At 34.6% G+C, this 21867-nt stretch overlaps 1 protein-coding gene across 3 annotated transcripts in view; it reads left to right on the top strand.

The window, feature by feature from the left end:
- The window catches only part of ttc28 (tetratricopeptide repeat domain 28), a 584574-nt gene that overhangs the window by 371411 nt on the left and 191296 nt on the right, over window positions 1-21867 (top strand). For all 3 annotated transcript variants that reach the window (XM_056466243.1, XM_056466242.1, XM_056466244.1), the window contains 2 exons: window positions 7805-7952; window positions 18915-19187. In XM_056466243.1, coding sequence (XP_056322218.1) covers window positions 7805-7952; window positions 18915-19187 — 421 coding nt within the window. The remainder of the gene's footprint in view (window positions 1-7804; window positions 7953-18914; window positions 19188-21867) is intronic.

Raw genomic sequence — 21867 nt, 5'->3', positions numbered from 1 at the left:
GCACCAAAGCCCAAAACACCAGGCGCAAAAGCGTCATTTTTAAAAAAATACCTCATGCTCGTTTTTTTGTCCACCAATCAGATTGCCACTTTTGTTCACGTGCACGGAGCTGCTGAAGTTACAGTAAACAGCCCTTGGAGGCGCTCAAGCGCAAAACTGTCAATGCGAGCGCACATTGAAGAAGATGCCCAGAGGTGATATGAACGTGGAGCTGCTTATTGCACTGGTGAACAATAATCATTTCTTCATCGCTAGAGCTGGACCTGCTACTTGAACCATCCATAAGAACAAGCGTGTGAACTTTGTCTTCTTCTTCTGCGTTACAAGCGGGTGCCTGATGCTTAAAGTTGTGTAGCGCCATCTAACATCAAGGAGGGATTTTGCATACTCTCTTGCTCGACGCCAGTGAAAATCGCTTGGGTTTAAAATGTCTTGAAAAACGCATGCGATAAATGCAAACGAAAAGCGTCCCGGTGTGTACGAGCCTTTATTCTTTTTATATTCACCGTTGCCTTAATGCCAGATTGTGAAGGGCAAAACAAATACCACAGAGCCTTCTCCTTCAGATCTTAACTTCGTTATTGCCAAATATCCGTCATAATTTAGACTTTATTATAATTTAATATGTTAAGAAAACTTATTTTTATTGGTGTGTTGGCCAATTTAAAGATGTACCTATATTTAGAGTGCTGAGATGTTACGATGTTACTGAGGACTTATTTTATTTCTTTGTTCCAACTTCTAAGTTGCGGGATAACTTAATTGCTTCATGTTCAGTTTATACATGCTACATTAGCTTAAATCCTTCAAGTTGTCCTAACACAAATCAATTGTGTTGAACCATATATTTTTTTACTGTGTATTTTAGTTTACACAATTTCTTCATGTTGTCCCAACATAGATCGATTAGGTTAACTTAATTTTTTCACAATTTTAAGTGAATTCTCAAGAATTGTGTTGTTTCATATCATTTTAAATAAGTAGTTTAAACAAGCAGCAAAAAATCATGTTTAGCATCTGTTTTTTTCAGTCTCACAACTTGAGTAACATTAGAGATCACATTGCCTTCCCGCTGTATTTAATCTGACATTCTGTTCAAATCAGCACACGAAAGCTGATCTTCAAGGATTGTTAATGGAACTGAACATCATTAAAATAGTTTTTTTAATGCCTGCTTTGTTCAAACCATATCATGGCAGCTCAGAGCTTTCTTTCTCCCTCTTTGCGTGTAATGGGAAATTAAATATATCAAGTTAATAAAGTGAAATGAGAGGTGGAGAGATTGGTGTTGTGTTAGCGGGAATGAAAGCGACGCCGAAAAGAAATCACAATGCCGTCGGCATCCACACTGGGAATTCTAAACACTAATCGACCAATTAAAGCTTTCAGGTTTTGGTGGAGAGATGTAAGCAAAGCATGGCCTGTCATTTAATCATCTTAATTCTAATTTAAAACTGACAGAGTGCATGTGAGCACTCTGCATGTGATAAAAATCGCTGGGAAATAAAAATCGAGTTGATGTCAAGCCGACCTCAATGTCTAACATCTAACAGATGTTGAATTCTGGTTACTTTCCAACGCAACCAAAATATCAACGTCCAATAATGTTACAGCTTGACATTGTGTCGACGTTACCTATATATATCGTCACTCAGACGTTGGATTTTGGTTGCCATACCTGACGAATAAATGTCAGCATTTGACGTCGATATGACGTTAGTTTAAGATGTTGGCTTGACGTTGGATTTTGGTCACTTTCTAACACAACCTGAAGTCATTTCATGTCATTATTGGATGTTAAAATAACATTGTCCTTAGACACTGATGACCTACATCTAACCTAATATTAATGTCTAATGATGTTGTGTGTCTGCTGGGTTCATTGTAAAAACGCATTCAGCCATTTTAGGTTTTAATTACAGCCATTTTAAGCCAATTTCTCTCCTCCCACCTTTGAATATTAGGAGTAAATGTCTTTTTAACATATCATTGCCTCCTTTTCTAAACTATTTTAAAGAAGCTTTCAAATAAAAACTAAACAAAACAAAAATCGACCAATGTTGTGTGGACGTTACCTATATATCGTCTATCAGATGTTGCATTTTGGTTGCCATACCTGATGAATAAATGTCAGTATTTGACGTCAATATGACGATGGTTTAAGATGTTGAATTTTGGTCACTTCCAACACAACCTAATATCAACAAAATATCAACGTCATTTCACGTCGTTATTGGATGTTAAAATAACATTGTCGTTAGACATTGATGACCTAAATCTAACCTAATATTAATGTCTTATGATGTTGTGTGCCTGCTGGGTTAAACTGATTCATTGTAAAAACTGATTCATGACAGTCGCCTTCAAATAAAAATAAAAAACAATCGACCAATTAGAGCTTTTGGATTTGGAAAGCCTGGCCTGTCATTTAATCAGCTTAATTCTAATTCAAGTGCGCTGTTTGCTTAAGTTGACTAATCGCATATTTGTTTCGCTCTCGCTAACAGAAAAAAAACATTTGCTTTAAAATTGCATTACATAATTAGGATTTAGTATTGAGTGCAACTGAATCAAACTGATAACTTCACAGCAGGCACAGGACGTCAACATGACATCAGATTGATGTTGTATACCAAAGTTGTGGGACGTTACATTTTGTTTGGAAATGAGAATCGGGTTGACGTCAGAACCCAACGTCAGGCAGACGTCAACATCTAACAGACGTTGCATTTTGGTTACTTTCCGACACAATCAAAATATCAACGTCTACTGATGTTACAGCTTGACATTTTGTGGACGTTACCTATATATCGTCAATCAGACGTTGGATTTTGGTTGCTATACCTGACAAATAAATGTCAGTATTTGACGTCAATATGACGTTGGTTTAAAATGTTGGCTCCACATTGGATTTTGGTCACTTTCCAACACAACTTAAAATCAACAAAATATCAAGGTCATTTCACGTCGTTTTTGGACATCAAATTAACAATATTCTTAGACCCTGACGACCTTAATCTAACCTAATATTAACATCTTATGATGTTGTGTGTTTGCTGGGTTAAACTGACTCTTTGTAAAAACTGATTCATAACATTTTAAGCAAATGTTGTGGGACGTTACATTTTGTTTGGAAATGAGAATCGGGTTGACGTCAGAACCCAACGTCAGGCAGACATCAATATCCAACATCAAACAGACGTTGCATTTTGGTTACTTTCCAACACAACCAAAATATCAACGTCCAATGATGTTACAGCTTGACATTGTGTGGACGTTACCTATATATCGTCAATCAGACGTTGGATTTTGGTTGCTATACCTGACAAATAAATGTCAGCATTTGACGTCAATATGACGTTGGTTTAAGATGTCGGCTCCACATTGGATTTTGGTCACTTTCCAACACAACTTAAAATAAACAAAATATCAACGTCATTTCACGTCGTTATTGGACATTAAATTAACAATATCCTTAGACACTGACGACCTTAATCTAACCTAATATTAACATCTTATGATGTTGTGTGTTTGCTGGGTTAAACTGACTCATTGTAAAAACTGATTCATAACATTTTAAGCAAATGTTGTGGGACGTTACATTTTGTTTGGAAATGAAAATCGGGTTGACATCAGAAGCCAACGTCAGGCAGACGTCAGAAGCCAACGTCAGGCAGACGTCAACATCCAACATCAAACAGATGTTGCATTTTGGTTACAATCCAACACAACTAAAATATCAACGTCCAATGATGTTACAGCCTGACATTGTGTGGACGTTACCTATATATCATCTATCAGACATTGGATTTTGGTTGCCATACCTGACGAATAAATGTCAGTATTTGACGTCAATATGACGTTGTTCTAAGATGTTGACTTGACGTTGGATTTTGGCCACTTTCCGACCTAAGATCAACAAAATATTAACGTCATTTCAAAATAACATTGTCCTTAGACACTGATGACCTAAATCTAACATTTTTAACTTCGCATTGCCTGCTTTTCTAAACTATTTTAAAGAAGCTTTCAAATAAAATCAAAAAACAATCGACCAATTAGAGCTTTTGGATTTTGGTGGAGAGATGTAACACAAAGCCCGGCCTGTCATTTAATCAGCTTAATTCTAATTCAAGTGCGCTGTTTGCTTAAGTTGAATAATCGCATATTTGTTTCGCTCTCGCTAACAGATAAAAAAACACAGTTGCTTTAAAATCGCATTACAGAAATAGGATTTGAATCCCAGCTCTCTGAAAGAAAAATCCCCCGAATCCATTTGCCTCCAGGCAGATATTGATGTCGGAAACCTAAGAGCGCTCAACGTGCATGTGTACGTACATCGTCCTGAGCGCATCCAATCGCAGCGCACTCGGCCGTATACAAAGAGGCAATTAATACCAAGCCAAGCACGGTGGCCTGCGACGTCCTATAATAACACGGTTAGACCAAAGGTTAATGTGTTGAATTCAATATGCATCCCCATTCGTTTCAATGAAGCTGTCCGAAAAAAAAGAGAGAAAAAGAGAGGTAGACTGTAATCAAAGGGCTCCCTGTGCAAAGTGAAATTAATTATAGGGGCCTTCATAAATTCAATGTCATGTCTTAATCTTCCTCTGGTCTCCCTCCCAGCCGTTATCAGCTCGACTGGAAGTGGGCCGCACACACACACACACACACACTCTTGGGCTGATCTAATGAACGGCTGTGTGAGATAATAATTGTGAATGAGCTGTATATGTGTAGCGCTCGTCCTTTTGTCAAACGCCAGTGAAAATGATGGTGTTTATCAGTCCATCAGTTCCTCACGGTGAATATAGAGAGGACATTACACGTCAACTACTGTGATGTTTAATACAGTCGAGCGCTCTGGTGTGCGTCCCACCAGCATCTGCTCTGAAAACGTGAATGTACGCATGTCAGATTTCCATATCAGCATCCACACTTCAGAATGGATAAGCTGTAAACATCCTAAATGGGTTTGTCAATGTTGTGTTTTTACATTTTTTTCTATACAGTAATAGAGGAATGTGGACAATAAATAAAATATTGAGATAAGTAATTACTAAATTATTAGTTTAGTTTAAAGTAGTCTTTAATGTTAATTTATTTGATGTAAAATACAGGAACAATAGTAATAGTGTGAAAAGAAAGTTACCGAATACATTTGTAATACATATTTTTTGTGATTAATTTTCAGCTGCTATAACTCCGGTAGAAATCATTAATCTAGTAGATATCAATAATAACTGCTACAGAACCATTTTTTTATTATTATCATTGTTGAAAACACATCTACTCTGTTATATTTTTTGTGGAAATCATTGTACTTCAAACATAATGTAACGAAACAGAACTGAAATGAACTAAAATTAAAATAAACAAAACTGAAATGTACTGAGGCGCAGCACAGTGGCGCAGTGGGTAGCACAGTCACCTCACAGCAAGAAGGTTTGAGCCCCGGCTGGGTCAGTTGGCATTTCTGTGTGGAGTTTGCATGTTCTCCCTGTGTTGGCGTGGGTTTCCTCTGTGTGTTCTGGTTTCCCCCACAGTCCAAAGACATACAGTACAGGTGAATTGAATAAGCTAAATTGGCCGTAGTGTATGTAAGTGTGTGCAGGAGTAAAGTCAACTGGAACTGGACTGAACTAGAACTGGAACTGAAATTAAATTAAATGAAAGAAACTGAACTCAAATGAAAAGCAACAGAAAGGAACTAAACCGAACCTTAATGAACCGAACCAAAATGAAACTAAACAAAATGAAACTGAATCGAACCTAAACTAAAGTAAACTAAACTGAAACTGGAACTGAACTGAACTGAAACAAAACGCAATGGATAGGAACTGAACACAACTTAAATGAACCAAACCAAAATGAAACTAAACAAAACAAAACTGAACCGAACTTAAACTAAACTAAACTAAACTAAACTAAACTAAACTAAACTAAACTAAACTAAAGCTAAACTAAACTAAACTAAACTAAACTAAACTAAACTAAACTAAACTAAACTAAACTAAACTAAAGATAAACTAAACTAAACTCTAAACTAAACTAAACTAAACTAAAGATAAACTAAACTAAACTCTAAACTAAACTCTAAACTAAACTAAACTCTAAACTAAACTCTAAACTAAACTAAACTAAACTAAAGCTAAACTAAACTAAACTAAACTAAAGCTAAACTAAACTAAACTCTAAACTAAACTCTAAACTAAACTCTAAACTTAACTCTAAACTAAACTAAACTCTAAACTAAACTAAACTAAGCTAAGCTAAGCTAAGCCAAGCTAAACTAAACTAAACTAAACTAAACTAAACTAAACTAAACTAAACTAAACTAAACTAAACTAAACTGAAACTGAAACTGAACTGAAATTCAATAAAATGAAACTGAACTGAAACAAAAAGCAACAGAATGGAGCCTAAAAGAACCAAACCAAAATGAAACTAAACAAAACAAAACTGAATCAAACCTAAACTAAATAAAGTAAACTAAACTGGAACTAAACTGAACTGAACTGAAACGCACCCTAATGTAGAGTAACATAACCTAACTTAATGTAACGTAAAACAACACAACGCAAAGTAATGTAACGCAATGTAACGTAACACAATGCAACATAATGCAACGCAACGCATCGTAATGCAATGCAATGCAACGCAACGCAAAGGAACTGAACTGAACGGAACCTAAACTTAATTAAACTGAACTAAACTAAAACTGAAACTGGAACTGGAACTGAACTGAACAAAACATATCTCAGCTCAACTCAACTCAACTCAAACTCAACTCAACTCAACTCAACTCAAACTCAAACTCAAACTCAAACTCAACTCAAACTCAACTCAAACTCAACTCAACTCAACTCAACTCAACTCAACTCAACTCAACTCAACTCAACTCAACTCAAACTCAAACTCAAACTCAAACTCAAACTCAAACTCAAACCCAAACTCAAACTCAACTGGAACTGAAGCTCAACTGGAACTTAACTGAACTGAACTAAATTGAACCTGAACCTGAAATGGAACAAACGGAAACATGAACCTAAACAAAATGAAACCAGCACAATATGACACGACATGAAAAGGAAACCACAAGAAACATAAAAGAAAACAAAACACAAAAAACCCGCAAAGCACACGAATCACTAAAAAAAAAAATAATAAAATAAAAATAATTAACACACACAAAACAAAACCCACAAAAAAACATTAATTCAGCAACGAGGACATCAGATGATCAGTTTGATCATTTACAGTAGTACAGTAATATCATCACTGTTGAAATCGTTAATCTCTAACTAGGTGTTTTTTGACTCGTGCCTGTTGAGCTCGGGTGCGTTTCTCAAACAACAATGTAGCTCGTAGCTATACTACCATAGCATGATGCGTTGTGTGGGAAATGATTGATGTTGTGAGATGTGTTTCACAAAACCGCAGTTGCTCTGTTGCAGATCCATCATTTGAATAACGTTGGTAAAAACGTGAAACGTACTTGATGACATTTTAAGGGGTCAGAGTAACCACTTGTTACAACAAATGATATTGTTTACACACAGTTAGATATACTCCAATATGAGTCCAAAAAACCAACAACAAAATACATGTATTTGTTTTCCTTGCAGACTTAATTGAAACACTTTTGATGTGGTTTTTGTTACGGCTTTGTATTTTCTTCAAGAACGCCACTCCAAAAAATCTCCATGAATGTGATGTGCAATATGTGTTCAGTTGGAAGGGCTTAATGGAATAATATACCAATACTAATGTGCTTTCTTTCTGGTGCTCTTTCTTTCAGGCGTACTTCCGACAGGGTGTTGCCCTTCAGTACCTGGGCCGCCATGCGGACGCCCTGGCCGCCTTCGCCTCGGGACTGGCACAGGATCCCAAGAGCCTGCAGCTGCTGGTGGGAATGGTGGAGGCCGCCATGAAGTCCCCGCTAAGAGGTAAACAGCTGATATTTTGTGTGTGTGTGTGTGTGTGTGTGTTTGGGGCTAAAATTCAACCATGGATATGCCATGATAGAGGGACTTCCGAAAATCCAAAATTGAGTTAAAAAGGATAAGTGTAGCAGAAATGATTGATGAATTGACCACCAGTTGACCAATTTGGTGCATGGACATGCATTCTAACATGCACCGTGCCAATCCAGAGAGTAATTAAAGAAATGGGGGTTCTCAAAAATGATGTCCTGGGAACATATTTCCAATGAGCCTGGGTTGAGAATCCCAGTGCTTACAGAGAATTTGTCTGATGCAGGATGATATGTGTGTGTTTACAGCATGTGTGTGCATCTGTATACCACATCCCCTGACTGGCCGCTAGCTGTAGGTGTTTGAAGAATGCTTTCGGGACGCTCGGATGTAAATCGTACTCTTGAAATAAACAGGGTCACGCAAACAGCCGCGTCTCTGGGAGGACATCCAAACGGGGCCGTTTTTATCTGCTAATTATGTCCCCTTATTTCGCCGCGTCGTCCCTCGGTGCCAGACGCACACACTGAGCCACAGAGAGAGAGAGTAGATTATGTTGAACAGTCTCTCCAAATCGGCTCTGGGCAGAGAGGTGATCGCTCACGGGCCCCTGGGCTCACTGATAACAAGAGACCGGCTTTCTGTCGCTCTCTCACTTCTTCTCATCCCTTTATCGCTTTTGTAGCGCCCTTGTGTGAGGATTTGCATGCGGGATTACCTAACTTTAATTTAATTGTTCTCTTCTCGGCTTCACACCATCAGAGGTGCCGTTTGTAAAGCCTGTGCGCTAAGATGAGAGGTGGAACCTGAGCCGATTTTGTTCGGCTGCTGCGGGAGGATAACAGACACGGCTCTTTGGTTTGTGTTGAAAAGTTGCAGACTTGGGAAATCATACTTTGGATAATCTCAGGACTCGTCGAATGACTCATGCCTGTTGAGCTCGGGTGCGTTGCTCAAACAACAATGTAGCTCGTAGCTATACTACCATAGCATGATGCGTTGTATGGGAAATGATTGATGTTGTGAGATGTTTGTTGTGACAAAACCGCAGTTGCTCTGTTGCATATCCATCATTTGAAAACATACCTAATGACATTCTAAGGGGTCAGAGTAACCACTTCCTAATCAACAACAAAATACATGCATTTGTTTTCCTTGCAGACTTAATTGAAACACTTAGGTGAGAGACATATAGAGCCTATATGTCTTTTACAAAAATGATTGAAAATATTCTATATTCTATTGTATTATTTTAAACAAGACATAAAACCATGTACAATAACGTGGGATAATCTCATATTTAAATCAGATTTATGGCCAAATAATTATATATTTCTTTATTATTTTTATTTATTTGTTGCATATAAAATTGCATTAAGATCCAGAAGATTTTCCCCCCTTTAAAAACACAATTTTTATCTACTTGTAAAATTTTTACACAACCAAAACATTGAGAAAAATGCATTGTATGCCAAAGGTGCCATTGACTTTTCACCAGATGTTGATAACAACCAAAGAAATGCATATATGAAAAGAAAACAAATCCAGTTAGCTTACAAATGAAGTTATGTGTAATAAAATGAAATGCCACGGCAAAAAAGTATTGAATACATGAAGAAAGGATGGTGTAGAAAGGCAGTGAAAGCCCAGACAGCAGCTGAAATGTCTCAGTAGTTCTTCAGCAACCTTCTGCCCTTCCTCTTTGTAAATGAATATCAGCTTCAGTACATCATCTGCATATTCAGGATGATGATGATGATGATGATGATGATGATGATGATGATGATGATGATGATGATGATGATGAAACCAAAGTGGACATTTCAGCAGGACAATGATCCAAAACAGCCAAGGAAACTCTCAAATGCTTTTAGAGAAAGAAAATCAAGCTACAGAATGGCCCAGCCAATCACCTGACTTGAATCCAATAGAAAATACAAGACAAAGATCAGATTTGATGGACGAGACCCACAGAATCATCAAGATTTTTACACTCTGTTAAAGTCTGTGAAAAAAATCACACCTGAGCGATTCATGTGACTTCATTCTCCACATGAGTCATCTTTTAAGCCTTTTCACAAGCTTTGGAAATGTAACAGATTGCTTCACTTTTAAAAGTCATCTAGCTTTCATTGTGAGACACAAATGACACTGTTCAAAATGGTATAAAGATTCAAAATGGTATAAAGTGCACTACGAAGGGAGCTCAATTGAAGATTTGCGACACAGAAAACACCAAATCAATGAATTATGTTTGTAATGATGGATCTTGCGACCTTAGATGGCCAACAATGGTTTTGGAAAAAGCGCCCAAAGGTTAGTTCCACCTTGGGAGGTTCAACGCTTAGTGATCAACTGTTGGTCTTAAGAGTATTATTGGCGAGCGATGTTTACCTTATTGTTCTAGAACATTTTCATTTAAAGTACTGACCCTGAGATCTATCTATCTATCTATCTATCTATCTATCTATCTATCTATCTATCTATCTATCTATCTATCTATCTATCTATCTATCTATCTATCTATCTATCTATCTATCTATCTATCTGTCTGTCTGTCTGTCTGTCTGTCTGTCTGTCTGTCTGTCTGTCTGTCTGTCTGTCTGTCTGTCTGTCTGTCTGTCTGTCTGTCTGTCTGTCTGTCTGTCTGTCTGTCTGTCTGTCTGTCTGTCTGTCTGTCTGTCTGTCTGTCTGTCTGTCTGTCTATCTATCTATCTATCTATCTATCTATCTATCTATCTATCTATCTATCCGTGCGTCCATCCGTCCATCTACCTAGCTCCCTACCCTACCCTACCTTACCCTACAATACCCAACCCTACCCAACCCTACCCTACCCTACCCTACCCTACTATAGCTGTCTAGCTTTGTTTATCGGAATATAACCATGCATCTACCCTACCTACCTGTTCCTACCTACCTACCTACTGTCTCTACTGTAGCTATGTAGCGTTGTCTGAATATAACCATGCATCTACCCTACCTACCTGTACCTACCTACCTACCTACCTACCTACCTACTGTACCTACCTACCCTACCCTACATATTGTAGCTATCTAGCATTATCTGAATATAACCATGAATCTACCCTACCTACCTGTTCCTATCTACCTACCTACCTACCTACCTACCTACCTACCTACCTACCTACCTACCTACCTACTGTACCTACCTACCCTACCCTACATACTGTAGCTATCTAGCATTATCTGAATATAACCATAAATCTACCCTACCTACCTGTTCCTATCTACCTACCTACCTACCTACCTACCTACTGTACCTACCTACCCTACCCTACATACTGTAGCTATCTAGCATTATCTGAATATAACCATGAATCTACCCTACCTACCTGTTCCTATTTACCTACCTACCTACCTACCTACCTAACTATCTACCTACTGTATCTACTGTAGCTATCTAGCGTTGTCTGAATATAACCATGCATCTACCCTACCTACTTGTACCTGCCTACCTACTGGACCTACCTACCCTACCCTACCAACTGTAGCTATCTAGCTTTGTCTTTCTGAATATAACCATGCATCACTGGGGTGATTTGCCACATCCTCTATTTTTATTTCTTTATTGTTTGGAACGTTTGAAGTATTGATGTGATGGTTATACTCTATCCACAGACGCTTTCTCCTCTATCTATGTGTTTTTAGCCTGTCCCAGTGGTATGAAGCGTGATAAATTAGCCGTGCGTCTACCTGAAACCTCTATATTTTTTTGAGCTACAGGGAATACTAGAACTCCTCCGGATGCACAGCGAATTACAGATATGGAAATCCACGCGGCTTAGTTTAGGAATGGTAATGTAAATAGACTAAAAGAAAGTAAACACAATGAAATTCAAGTGGGTGTTGTTGTCAGTCTCTGTTATTATTTCTTTATTTTGCCGCTTCCCACGAGACGCCAGACAGACTTGTCAAAGCCTCTGTTTCACATGGCAAAGCCTCTCGACAGAAGAGAGGGAAGCAGCAGAGAGAAAGAGAAAAGCGTAGAGAGGAAGGAAAGATAGGCACCCAGAGGCTCATCATTAAACCCTCCTCACCGTGGCGGGCTGCATAAGCACTTCTGCGCTCTTGTTTATCATGCCCGTGTCTGCTGTTAACTAGATTCACACACACACTCACTTCCGTCCCCAAGCCAAAGAGTTTCTCGCCACTCCGATTTATGCGACTTGTAAAAGTGTCAGGCTGAATGCAATTACGCGATATGAATGTGTATGACAAACCCACCCGAGTGTTTGTAGCCCCTGGCAGAGGACGTTCACGCCTGACGGCTACACGACAAGAGGGAATTAAACCTGTCGAAAATCGCTCTCCTGGTTCCCAATCCTCTTTTTTAGCTGTGTGGAGATTCATTCACCATGAGTACAATTAGATTTGATATATCATTTGAAATATTAGAGCTGATGATATACCTAAAAACGTGTGGTCAGTAGGACCTAATAAAAATAATACTTTTTAGAGCTTTAAATTTATCGAAAGTGACAGTAAACCAATGCTTTCTCATGGCAATTTGTAACTTTTTGATCTAGCAACTAATTAGTATGATCTCATTCACACAATTTAGTTCGATTTGCTCATCTCCCAGTTGGGTTTACACTGTAAAAAGTAAAGGTGCTTCAAGTACCCTGTTGAGTACTCAAGGAACTTCAAAATGTATTTTAAGTGCCTCAAAGCTCTTTCTCTCAAAAAGGGGTTCCTTGAGGAACCACTGACAGTCTTGTCAGTACTTGCAGGACCCTTTTGCTGTAACTGGGATCCTACAAGCACTTTTTGTCAATGCTGAGGTTCTGGAGTCACTGTTTCCTTACACTAAGACCTCGAAGCACTTTGAAAGTTATTGGAGGAACTCAAATTTCAAAAAAGAGTTACTCTAAAATCTATAAACTTTTATAATGGTCCCGGGTGGATCTCTCTTCTAAAAGCTAGCACTTAAAGGAACCAAGAGATTTTTTTTCGTCATAATTAAAGAGGACAATTGTGGAGACCAGAAAATGAGATGTATGAACTGCCCCTTTTGAAATGGTGCCTAGAGGTTCTTTAGAGGGTTCTTTAGAGGCAATGTGAAGAACCACAAAAAGTGCCTCCAGGAACCTTTCATTTTTACAGTGTAGGGGTGGGGTTTGGTACCACACCTCTTTTTAAAAATCGTACACTTTCGTACGACAACTTGTAGGAATTCATACAAATTATGAATTCAAAGAATTCTGTGGTTAAATGTGTACTGTACAGTCCACAAAATCAGCACAACTGCTTTCAATATAGATATTAATAAGAAATGTTCTGTTAATCAAATAATTCAGAGGTGAAAAGTATACTGTACAGTCCACAAACTCAGCACAACTGTTTTTAACACTGTAATAATAAGAAATTTTCTGTTAATCAAAGAATTCTGGGGTAAAAACTATAAGGGAGCGCGAGCACAAAGTAACACGGGGTTAAATGTAACACAGAGTTTTAAGATATTTAAGTTAACCGAGGCATGCTTCAGAGGTTTTCACCAGTGCCGGCAGACGTCTTCCTGCCAATTATTGAATAAGTTCAGCGAAATTTGGATGAGAAACACAGGAGAAACCATTTTTGCAGCATAAAATTATTTTTTATTATACTCAATTTTTGATTTTAAAAAAATCTGTGAAAGTATGAACGTGAAATCTTATATTATTGTGATCGCCGTCTACTAGGCTAAAAGATGAAACCGTTTTGAAAGATGTAAAAAACACACAGTTACTGCTAGCCGGTTTTGAGGAAAACACGACACAGCAGGGTTAGTTGTAACAGGGTGTTACAATTAAGCCACACACTGTTGAACACCAATTAAACTAACACAATATTTTTTAAATTTTGAGCGTAATGTTGAGAACTTTTTAAATAAAATGATTTTTGTTAATAGATTTTTTTTTTTTTGATATACAAAATATTTTATTGCTAATAGTACAAATAAATGTATGGTATAATAATGGATAATAATCCAAATAAATCCAATGTGTTTATTCAATAAATAAATAAACATACTGTGCTATGTAGAATAAAAAAATTACGCTATGTACAGAGAAAATATAGCTAATATTTAAAGTAAACTAAATTTAAATTAAGTGTGTGTAATCTGCCTTTTAAAGCATGTGTTACAACTAACCCTCTGTCTGTTACAACTTGCCCCGTAGGTGGGGTAAATAGTAACATTTTAACTCCTGGCACTTTTGGCAACACTGCACAGAAACCATAGGTCTGGCGATCATACTTTCAGTGCTCATTTGTAGGTGAGGCTTGTGTTTTGTTGGTAAAAAACAAATAGTTTGTCTGACCCCAATACTTTGCTTAATATTTTACCAAAACCAAAAAGTATTACTTTGTGCCCCGCTCTCCCCTACTGTACCATCCACAAAATTATCGTAGCTGTATCGTAGCAATATAGATAATAATAATAAGAAATTTTCTGTTTATCAAAGAATTCAGAGGTAAAAAGTATACTGTACAGTCCACAATATCAGCACAACTGTTTTCAATATTGATGATAATAATAGTAAATGTTCCATTTATTAATGAATTTTGAGGTGAAAAGTATATACAGTCCATAAAATCAGCACAACTGTTTTCAATATTGATGATAATAATAGGAAATGTTCCATTTATCAATGAATTTTGAGGTGAAAGTATACTGTACAGTCCACAAAATCAGCACAACTGTTTTCAACATTGATGATAATAATAGGAAATGTTCCATTTATCAATGAATTTTGAGGTGAAAAGTATACTGTACAGTCCACAAAATCAGCACAACTGTTTTCAATATTGATGATAATAATAGGAAATGTTCCATTTATCAATGAATTTTGAGGTGAAAAGTATATACAGTCCATAAAATCCTCACAACTGTTTTCAATATTGATAATGATAATAAGAAATGTTCCATTTATCAATGAATTTTGAGGTGAAAGTATACTGTACAGTCCACAAAATCCTCACAACTGTTTTCAATATTGATGATGATAATAGGAAATGTTCCATTTATCAATGAATTTTGAGGTGAAAGTATACTGTACAGTCCACAAAATCAGCACAACTGTTTTTAACACTGCAATAAAAAGAAATGTTCTGTTAATCAAAGAATTCTGGGGTAAAAACTATAATGTAGCAGTCCATAAAATCCTCACAACTGTCTTCAACATTGATACTAATAAGAAATGTCCGTTTATCAAAGATTTCTGAGGTAAAAAAAAGGATACTCTACCGTCCATATAATAAGAAATGTTAATCGAGTAGCAAGTGTCATGTAATACTAAAGGCTGGAGTGGTGATGCTGTTAACAATACAATTCACACACACAAAAAAAGAAAAGCCGTTATTGTTATATGTTACACATTGGTGTAAAGTTACACCCCTAATGGCCATTAAGCAGCTGCCTGTGAACATGTCAAACTAACGCCATATTTTAGCCTAGGATTACAGAAATTGTTTAGGTTTTGTCAATTTTGTCTCAGACGACCAACGAGTGTGAGCAGGGCTTTAGAAATAAATCCGGTTACACTTTATTTAAAGGTGACGTAGTTACATCGTAACTGTTTATTTAACTACTGAGTAATATTAATAATCACATGTACTTAGTATATGGTTGTGGTTAGAATTTTGTCTAGTTTTAGGGTTAGTTACATGTAAACATGCATAATTCATTGTAATTAATTACTAGAATTGAGTGCTAGAGTTAGGAGAGTGGAGTATTTTTACAGGTGGTTTGTCAAGCCCACTCACCTGTATGAATCTCACTTAATAAATGTACATTGTTTTTTTTTATCATTATTATTATTGTTTATTTATTTATTATTTTTTTGGAGATGTTGAGTGATCATATCTGGTGCAAAACCGGTGTAAATGTCGGTTAAAATTACAGAGAGATGAAAGAGTGTTTTGTACTGGTGGTTTGTCAAACCCACTCACCTGCTTGAGGCACACTCAGAATCGCATAATGTTTTGAGATTGGGTTTATTTGTAGTCGCGCTGAATCAATGAAAGCAGTTAAATCTATGTGGACATTTGGGGTTTCTTCTTCATGGGTGTTTAGAATTTACGCTCGAGTGCGCCCCCCTGGCCTTCGGAGGAGATTTACTAGATGTGCAGCTTTTTGATCATTAGCATTAGCGAATTCATTTTGATTAATCGCCCATCCCTACTTGAGAATACTGCAATGCATAAAAGCAATTCATAAAGCAGTCAGTTGTGATCCTGGGTACTGATTGGCCAATATAAATATTTTGGCAGTGATAAAACAAAGGAAATGAAACTAAACCGCTCATGACAGCACACACATATGCACCCAAGATGAAAACATGCTGAATTAGCTATCAAACCCTCCCAGAAGGACAGTACGAAATATACTTCATAGATATGATACGGGAAAAAATGAGGGAAGGGCAGATAAAAATGGATCTTTGGAGGTCCCGGGGGGAGGTAACGCATGACACTCGACTGTGGCCCGTCGTGATTTATGACAGTGTGTGCGTTTCACTCTTTAACTGTGTCTCCTTTCTCCCGCAGCGGTCACCTCAGCACATATGGTGTGTTCATAATGTAGCATAGTAACCTTACCGTAGTATTATAAGCCTTAGTTTTACAAATATGCTTTTCTAGGGTGAACGTTTAAGAAGTAACTTCCACAATAACGTCTGTTTTAGTGTGTGGAAATGACACATATATGAGTTATCACCTCAGCTTTGTGCTAACTTAAGCTGTTTTGTTTACAGAACACACTGTGTTGGCTTCACAGTCATTTGTCCTGCATGTTGTACAGTAAAAGAACTTATGTGTTATCTATTGTGCTGATCACGAAAACATGCAGGATTTAAAATAAATAAAAATAACCAGAACTAGGATGACAGCCGCACAAAACGTTATTTGTTAAATGTCAGTGATTACAACAAATGCAAAAAACAACAACAACAAATAAATAAACAAATAAAAAAAGAAATAAAAAATTCAGATTAGAAAAATAAACAGCACTCTCATGTCAGATTTTGCACCAGAATTGTCTAATTTCGTCTAATTGGCTAATGGTTTGCCTAATTTGTTGAGTAAATCAAGTTTTAATCAGTAAATATCACAACTGATTTACTGAGTTTATTAAGGCTTAATAAAACTGTTTACTTAAAAGGAAAAAATAAATTAATTAATTAACTAATTAAATAAATTAAATAGAATAAACAAACAAACAAATAAATAAAAAACAAACAAACAAATAAATAAATAAATAAATAAAAATGATAAAATAAAGCAAAATAAAATAAATATTCAAATTAGAGAAATAAACAGCCCTAATACGTCAGATTTTGCACCAGAATTGTCTTATTTTGACTATATGTCTAATTTGTTTCAGAAATCTAGTTTTTAATCAGCAAATAGGACAAAATGTACCAACTTACTGATTTTATGAAGGCTTAATAAAACAGTTTTTATAAAAAAAAAAAAATAAATAAAATAAAATAAAATAAAATAAAATAAAATAAAATAAAATAAAATAAAATAAAATAAAATAAAATAAAAATAAATAAATAATAATAAATAAATAAATAAATAAATAAATAAATAAATAATAAATAAATAAATAAATAAATAAATAAATAAATAAATAAATAAATAGATTTATTAATTAATTAATAAAAATAAAATAAAATAAAATAAAATAAAATAAAATAAAATAAAATAAAATAAAATAAAATAAAATAAAATAAAATAGCCCAGTTTTTCAGATTTGCTTAAAAAATCCAGTTTGGTCAAGTTTGTCAGCTGTCTAATTTTGTCTGAATTACTACCGACATCTGTGCAATTTTGGCATATTCAGAAAAACAGCAGCAAACAATGTGTTGTCCAACAAAAATATATATTTTTCTTATTTACTAAAATAAAAAGATGTGTCCGATTAGCCAACAGTGTCTCTTTATTTTAGACATATATACCAAAAGGTGATGAATTATTTCTAAATTAGTAACAAATGCTTGATCAAATTTTTTCTGATTCATAAGTAAAATCATCAAATGTAATCAAAATGATTTTAGTCAGATCCAGGAAAAATGCTCTTTTATTTGAATCATTTTGTTAGATTAGCCAAGAAAAACTAATAATTAAAAAGTCTAATAAAAAAGGGTCATTTTTTGCTAGATTTTTTAGCTAAACATCCCAATTGTTTTTATATTTACATTTTAGTTTAGATTTTAGATTTATATGTATAGTTTTATTTTAGGTGTTTTTACTTTTAAATACTGTAACGAATCTCACAATATTGAGCAGTTTTAAAAGTATTTTATTTTATTTTACTTTATTTTATTTAGTTTTATATCTTTTGTTTTGCTTTGCTTTGTTTTGTTTGTTTCATTTCAGTTTATTTTTGCTTTGTTTGGCATATTTTTTATTTCATTTAAGATATCTGTATTGTTTAGTTTAATAAAAAAAAATTGTTTTGTTTTATATGATTTTTTATTTTATTTTAAATAATATTTTATGTTTATTATATTTTATATATTTTTATTTTATTGTAATTTGTTTAATAAATTTTGTTATTTTGTTTTTAATATATTTTTTTACAAACTATTTTATTTGAAATAATATTTTAGGTTTTTTTATTTTTGCATATTTTTATTACTTTTTTGTTTAATTAAATAAATTTTTGTTTTGTTTTATATGATTTTTAAATTTATTTTATTTGATATATTTTCTATTCTATATATTTTATTTTGTTTTATTTTATTTCTATATTTTTATTCTATATATTTTATTTTAATTTATTTATATTTTTAGAATAATTTATATTATTGTACTATATATTTTTTATAGAATTTTATTTGTTTTTAATTATATATATATATATAATTTTTATATTATTTATAATCTACCTACCCCTAACATTGCTTTTTATTCGTTTGCCTGCAGAATCACTAGAGCCGACCTACCAGCAGCTGCAGAAGATGAAGCTGGACAAGAGCCCGTTTGTGGTGGTGTCTGTGATTGGTCAAGAGCTTCTGACCGCCTCCCATCATGGAGCATCAGTGGTGGTCCTGGAGGCGGCGCTGAAGATCGGCACCTGCAGCCTCAAACTGCGCGGCTCGGTTTTCTCGGCCCTCAGCAGCGCTTACTGGTCATTGGGCAACACAGAGAAGAGCACCGCATACATGCAGCAAGACCTAGAGGTGGCCAAAACTTTAGGTGAGCCCCTCATTTCAAAACCGCCATTATCGGGACTGCTGTATTGTATTTTTTAATATTCCATTTCTAAACATAATAGTGTTAATAACTCATCTAATAACTGATTCTTTTATCTTTGCCATGATGACAGTAAATAATATTTGACTTTTTCAGGATACTAGTATTTAGCTTAAAGTGAGATTTAAAGGTTTAACTAGGTTAATTAGGTTAACTAAGCAGGATAGGGGAATTAGGCAAGTTATTGTATGACAATGGTTTGTTCTGTAGACTATCAAAAACAAATACAGCTTAAGGGGGCTAATAATTTTGACCTTAAAATGCTTTTTAAACATCCAAAGAACTCTGAGGTAAAACTCTAGCCAAGCTTCAGACTTTCTCCAGAAGAAAAATTATTATAGGAAATACTGTGGAAAGATTTCTTGCTCTGTTAAACATCATATAGGAAATGTTTGAAAAAGAAAAGAAAATTCACAGGAGGACGAATAATATTCACTTTAACTGTATACAGTTGAGGACACAATTATTGACCCTCCTTTGGACTAAATATTCTTTTCCAAATATTTCCTGAGTGACATTTAATGGAGCAAGGACATTTTCACAGTATTTCTGATCATATTTTTTCTTCATTTGTTTTATTTCAACTAGAATTAAAGCAGATTTTAATTAAATTTTGATTTTGTTTTAAATATTATTAGCCTCTTAATTACATTTTTTTTCGATTTACAATATTTATGAATTAGCGTTTTAAATGAATTCTTTGATATACATTTTAGTGTCTGAGTTCTTTTTCCTTTGATTGCTATTATTGTTATTTTATTTTCAAATTTAGATTTAACTTTCATTTATTTTAAATTCCCAGTTTTAGTAATTCAGTCAATTCTTTAGACATTTAATTCAGCTGTAAAGACAATATTTAATATTTTTGTGGAAGTACATTCATTTAAATTAAGAATTTCAAGATGCTTTTTTTAAAGTAAATGTTATGAAAATGTACAATCATTACATAACAAGTTTAATTATTTTACAGATGCTTTTCATTGTAGCTGACGTTTTATTTTTATTAAAATTATACTTTATTTAAATGAAATTATCTGTTGAAATAGTTTTTTCTACTTGTTTTTATTAAAATTATCTTACAAAAAACAAAAACAAAAAACAGTCAAATATATTTTTTTAGATCTGGTTTGTGGTTTTAATTTTATTTATTTATTTATTTATTTATTTATTTATTTATTTATAATGTAATAAAGTATACATAAAATAAAAATTGATCATTTAAATAAAACATATTTTGGAATTTTTATAAAGTCCAAAATGTTTTTTGTAAGCTTGTTCACACTTTTAAATTACTAAAAACTAAATTAGTAAAATATTAATGTTTATTTTAATTTTGTTAAGTTGGTGGCTTGAATTTTATTTGTTAATTTGTTTTGTTCATTTATGTAACACGGGGAGTGACAGAGACTACTGAGGTTTAGGATCCACGTGCAGGTTTATTCAAACTCAGGGAGGCAATAGTCAACACAGGTGCAAACAGATGTATAAAGGCAGTCCAGAACCGTAGTCAAAGGTATCAGGTGAGAGGTGAGAAGGCAGGCGGCAGACAAGGAGAAAGGGAAACCAGGCAAAGATCAAAACACGGAGGAACAAGACTAAGGAGAAATGCATTGTAATGTCACTTTACAGATAAACAAGACTCGGCAATGGAAGTGAGAGTGAAAGCTGTATAAATAGTGTCTGTAATCAGTCTAGAAGCTGCAACAGCTGTGGGAGTCTAATCAGTGGAAATGAGGAAGCATGTGTGTGTGTGTGAACAGAGTGCATGTATGAATATGTAGTCCTTGAAAGGCGGATTTGTAGTCCATAGGTTATTGTGTGTGAGATCCAGCGATCTAGGAAGTTACGATCGCTGGTGAACGTGACAATTTATTTGCTTATTTATTTGCTTATTTATTTATTTACTTGTTTATAATGCAATAAAATATACATATAATCAAAATTGATCATTTAAATCAAATATAAATATTTAGAAATTTTTATGAACACTCAAAATATTTTTTTTTCTGCTTGTTCAAACTGCTTATTTAAAATGAGCTGAAACAACACAATTCTCAAGAGTTTTTTGTGTTCAATCTACTTAAGTTTGTTAAGTTCACTTGATTGATTTGTGTTGGGACAGCTTGCATGAATTGTCTGGAATCCTGCATTTTTCACAGTACAGTTTGTTTATTATTTAAATTTGTTGGTTTATTAAAACCTTTTTCTATTTACACTATATCTTTTAGTTCTGTGTAAATTAATGCAACTTAAATTCACAGACTTTTCCTTTTTTGCGATCTGAGTAAGAAAATCGTACAGGTAAGAAGTCATGATGATGAACAAATGGTTATTTTTGGGGTGAATGGATCTTTTAAATGTGTTTAATTGGCCTTAATTTGCATATTCTTGGCATCCCGTCCTGTTCTTGAGAAATCGATGTACTTCTTTGCTCTTTTTCCTGCTAGAAAATCAGGAGATGGACGTTCAAGGGACCTTGTGCACAAAAGACTCACCCAAGTTAATTATTTTGACCTAACGAGCACACGCTGATAAGGTCTCACAGTAATTAGCCTTCACAGGAGCAGTTTTAATTAAAAGTCGCAGCGACTTTCTCCCCAAAATGCCATCCAGTGATTTTTTT

This window comes from Danio aesculapii, chromosome 10, assembly GCF_903798145.1.
Source record: "Danio aesculapii chromosome 10, fDanAes4.1, whole genome shotgun sequence".
NCBI lineage: Eukaryota > Metazoa > Chordata > Actinopteri > Cypriniformes > Danionidae > Danio > Danio aesculapii.
The sequence above is the reverse complement of the archived record's forward strand: the minus strand, read 5'-3'. Positions and strand labels throughout refer to the sequence as shown.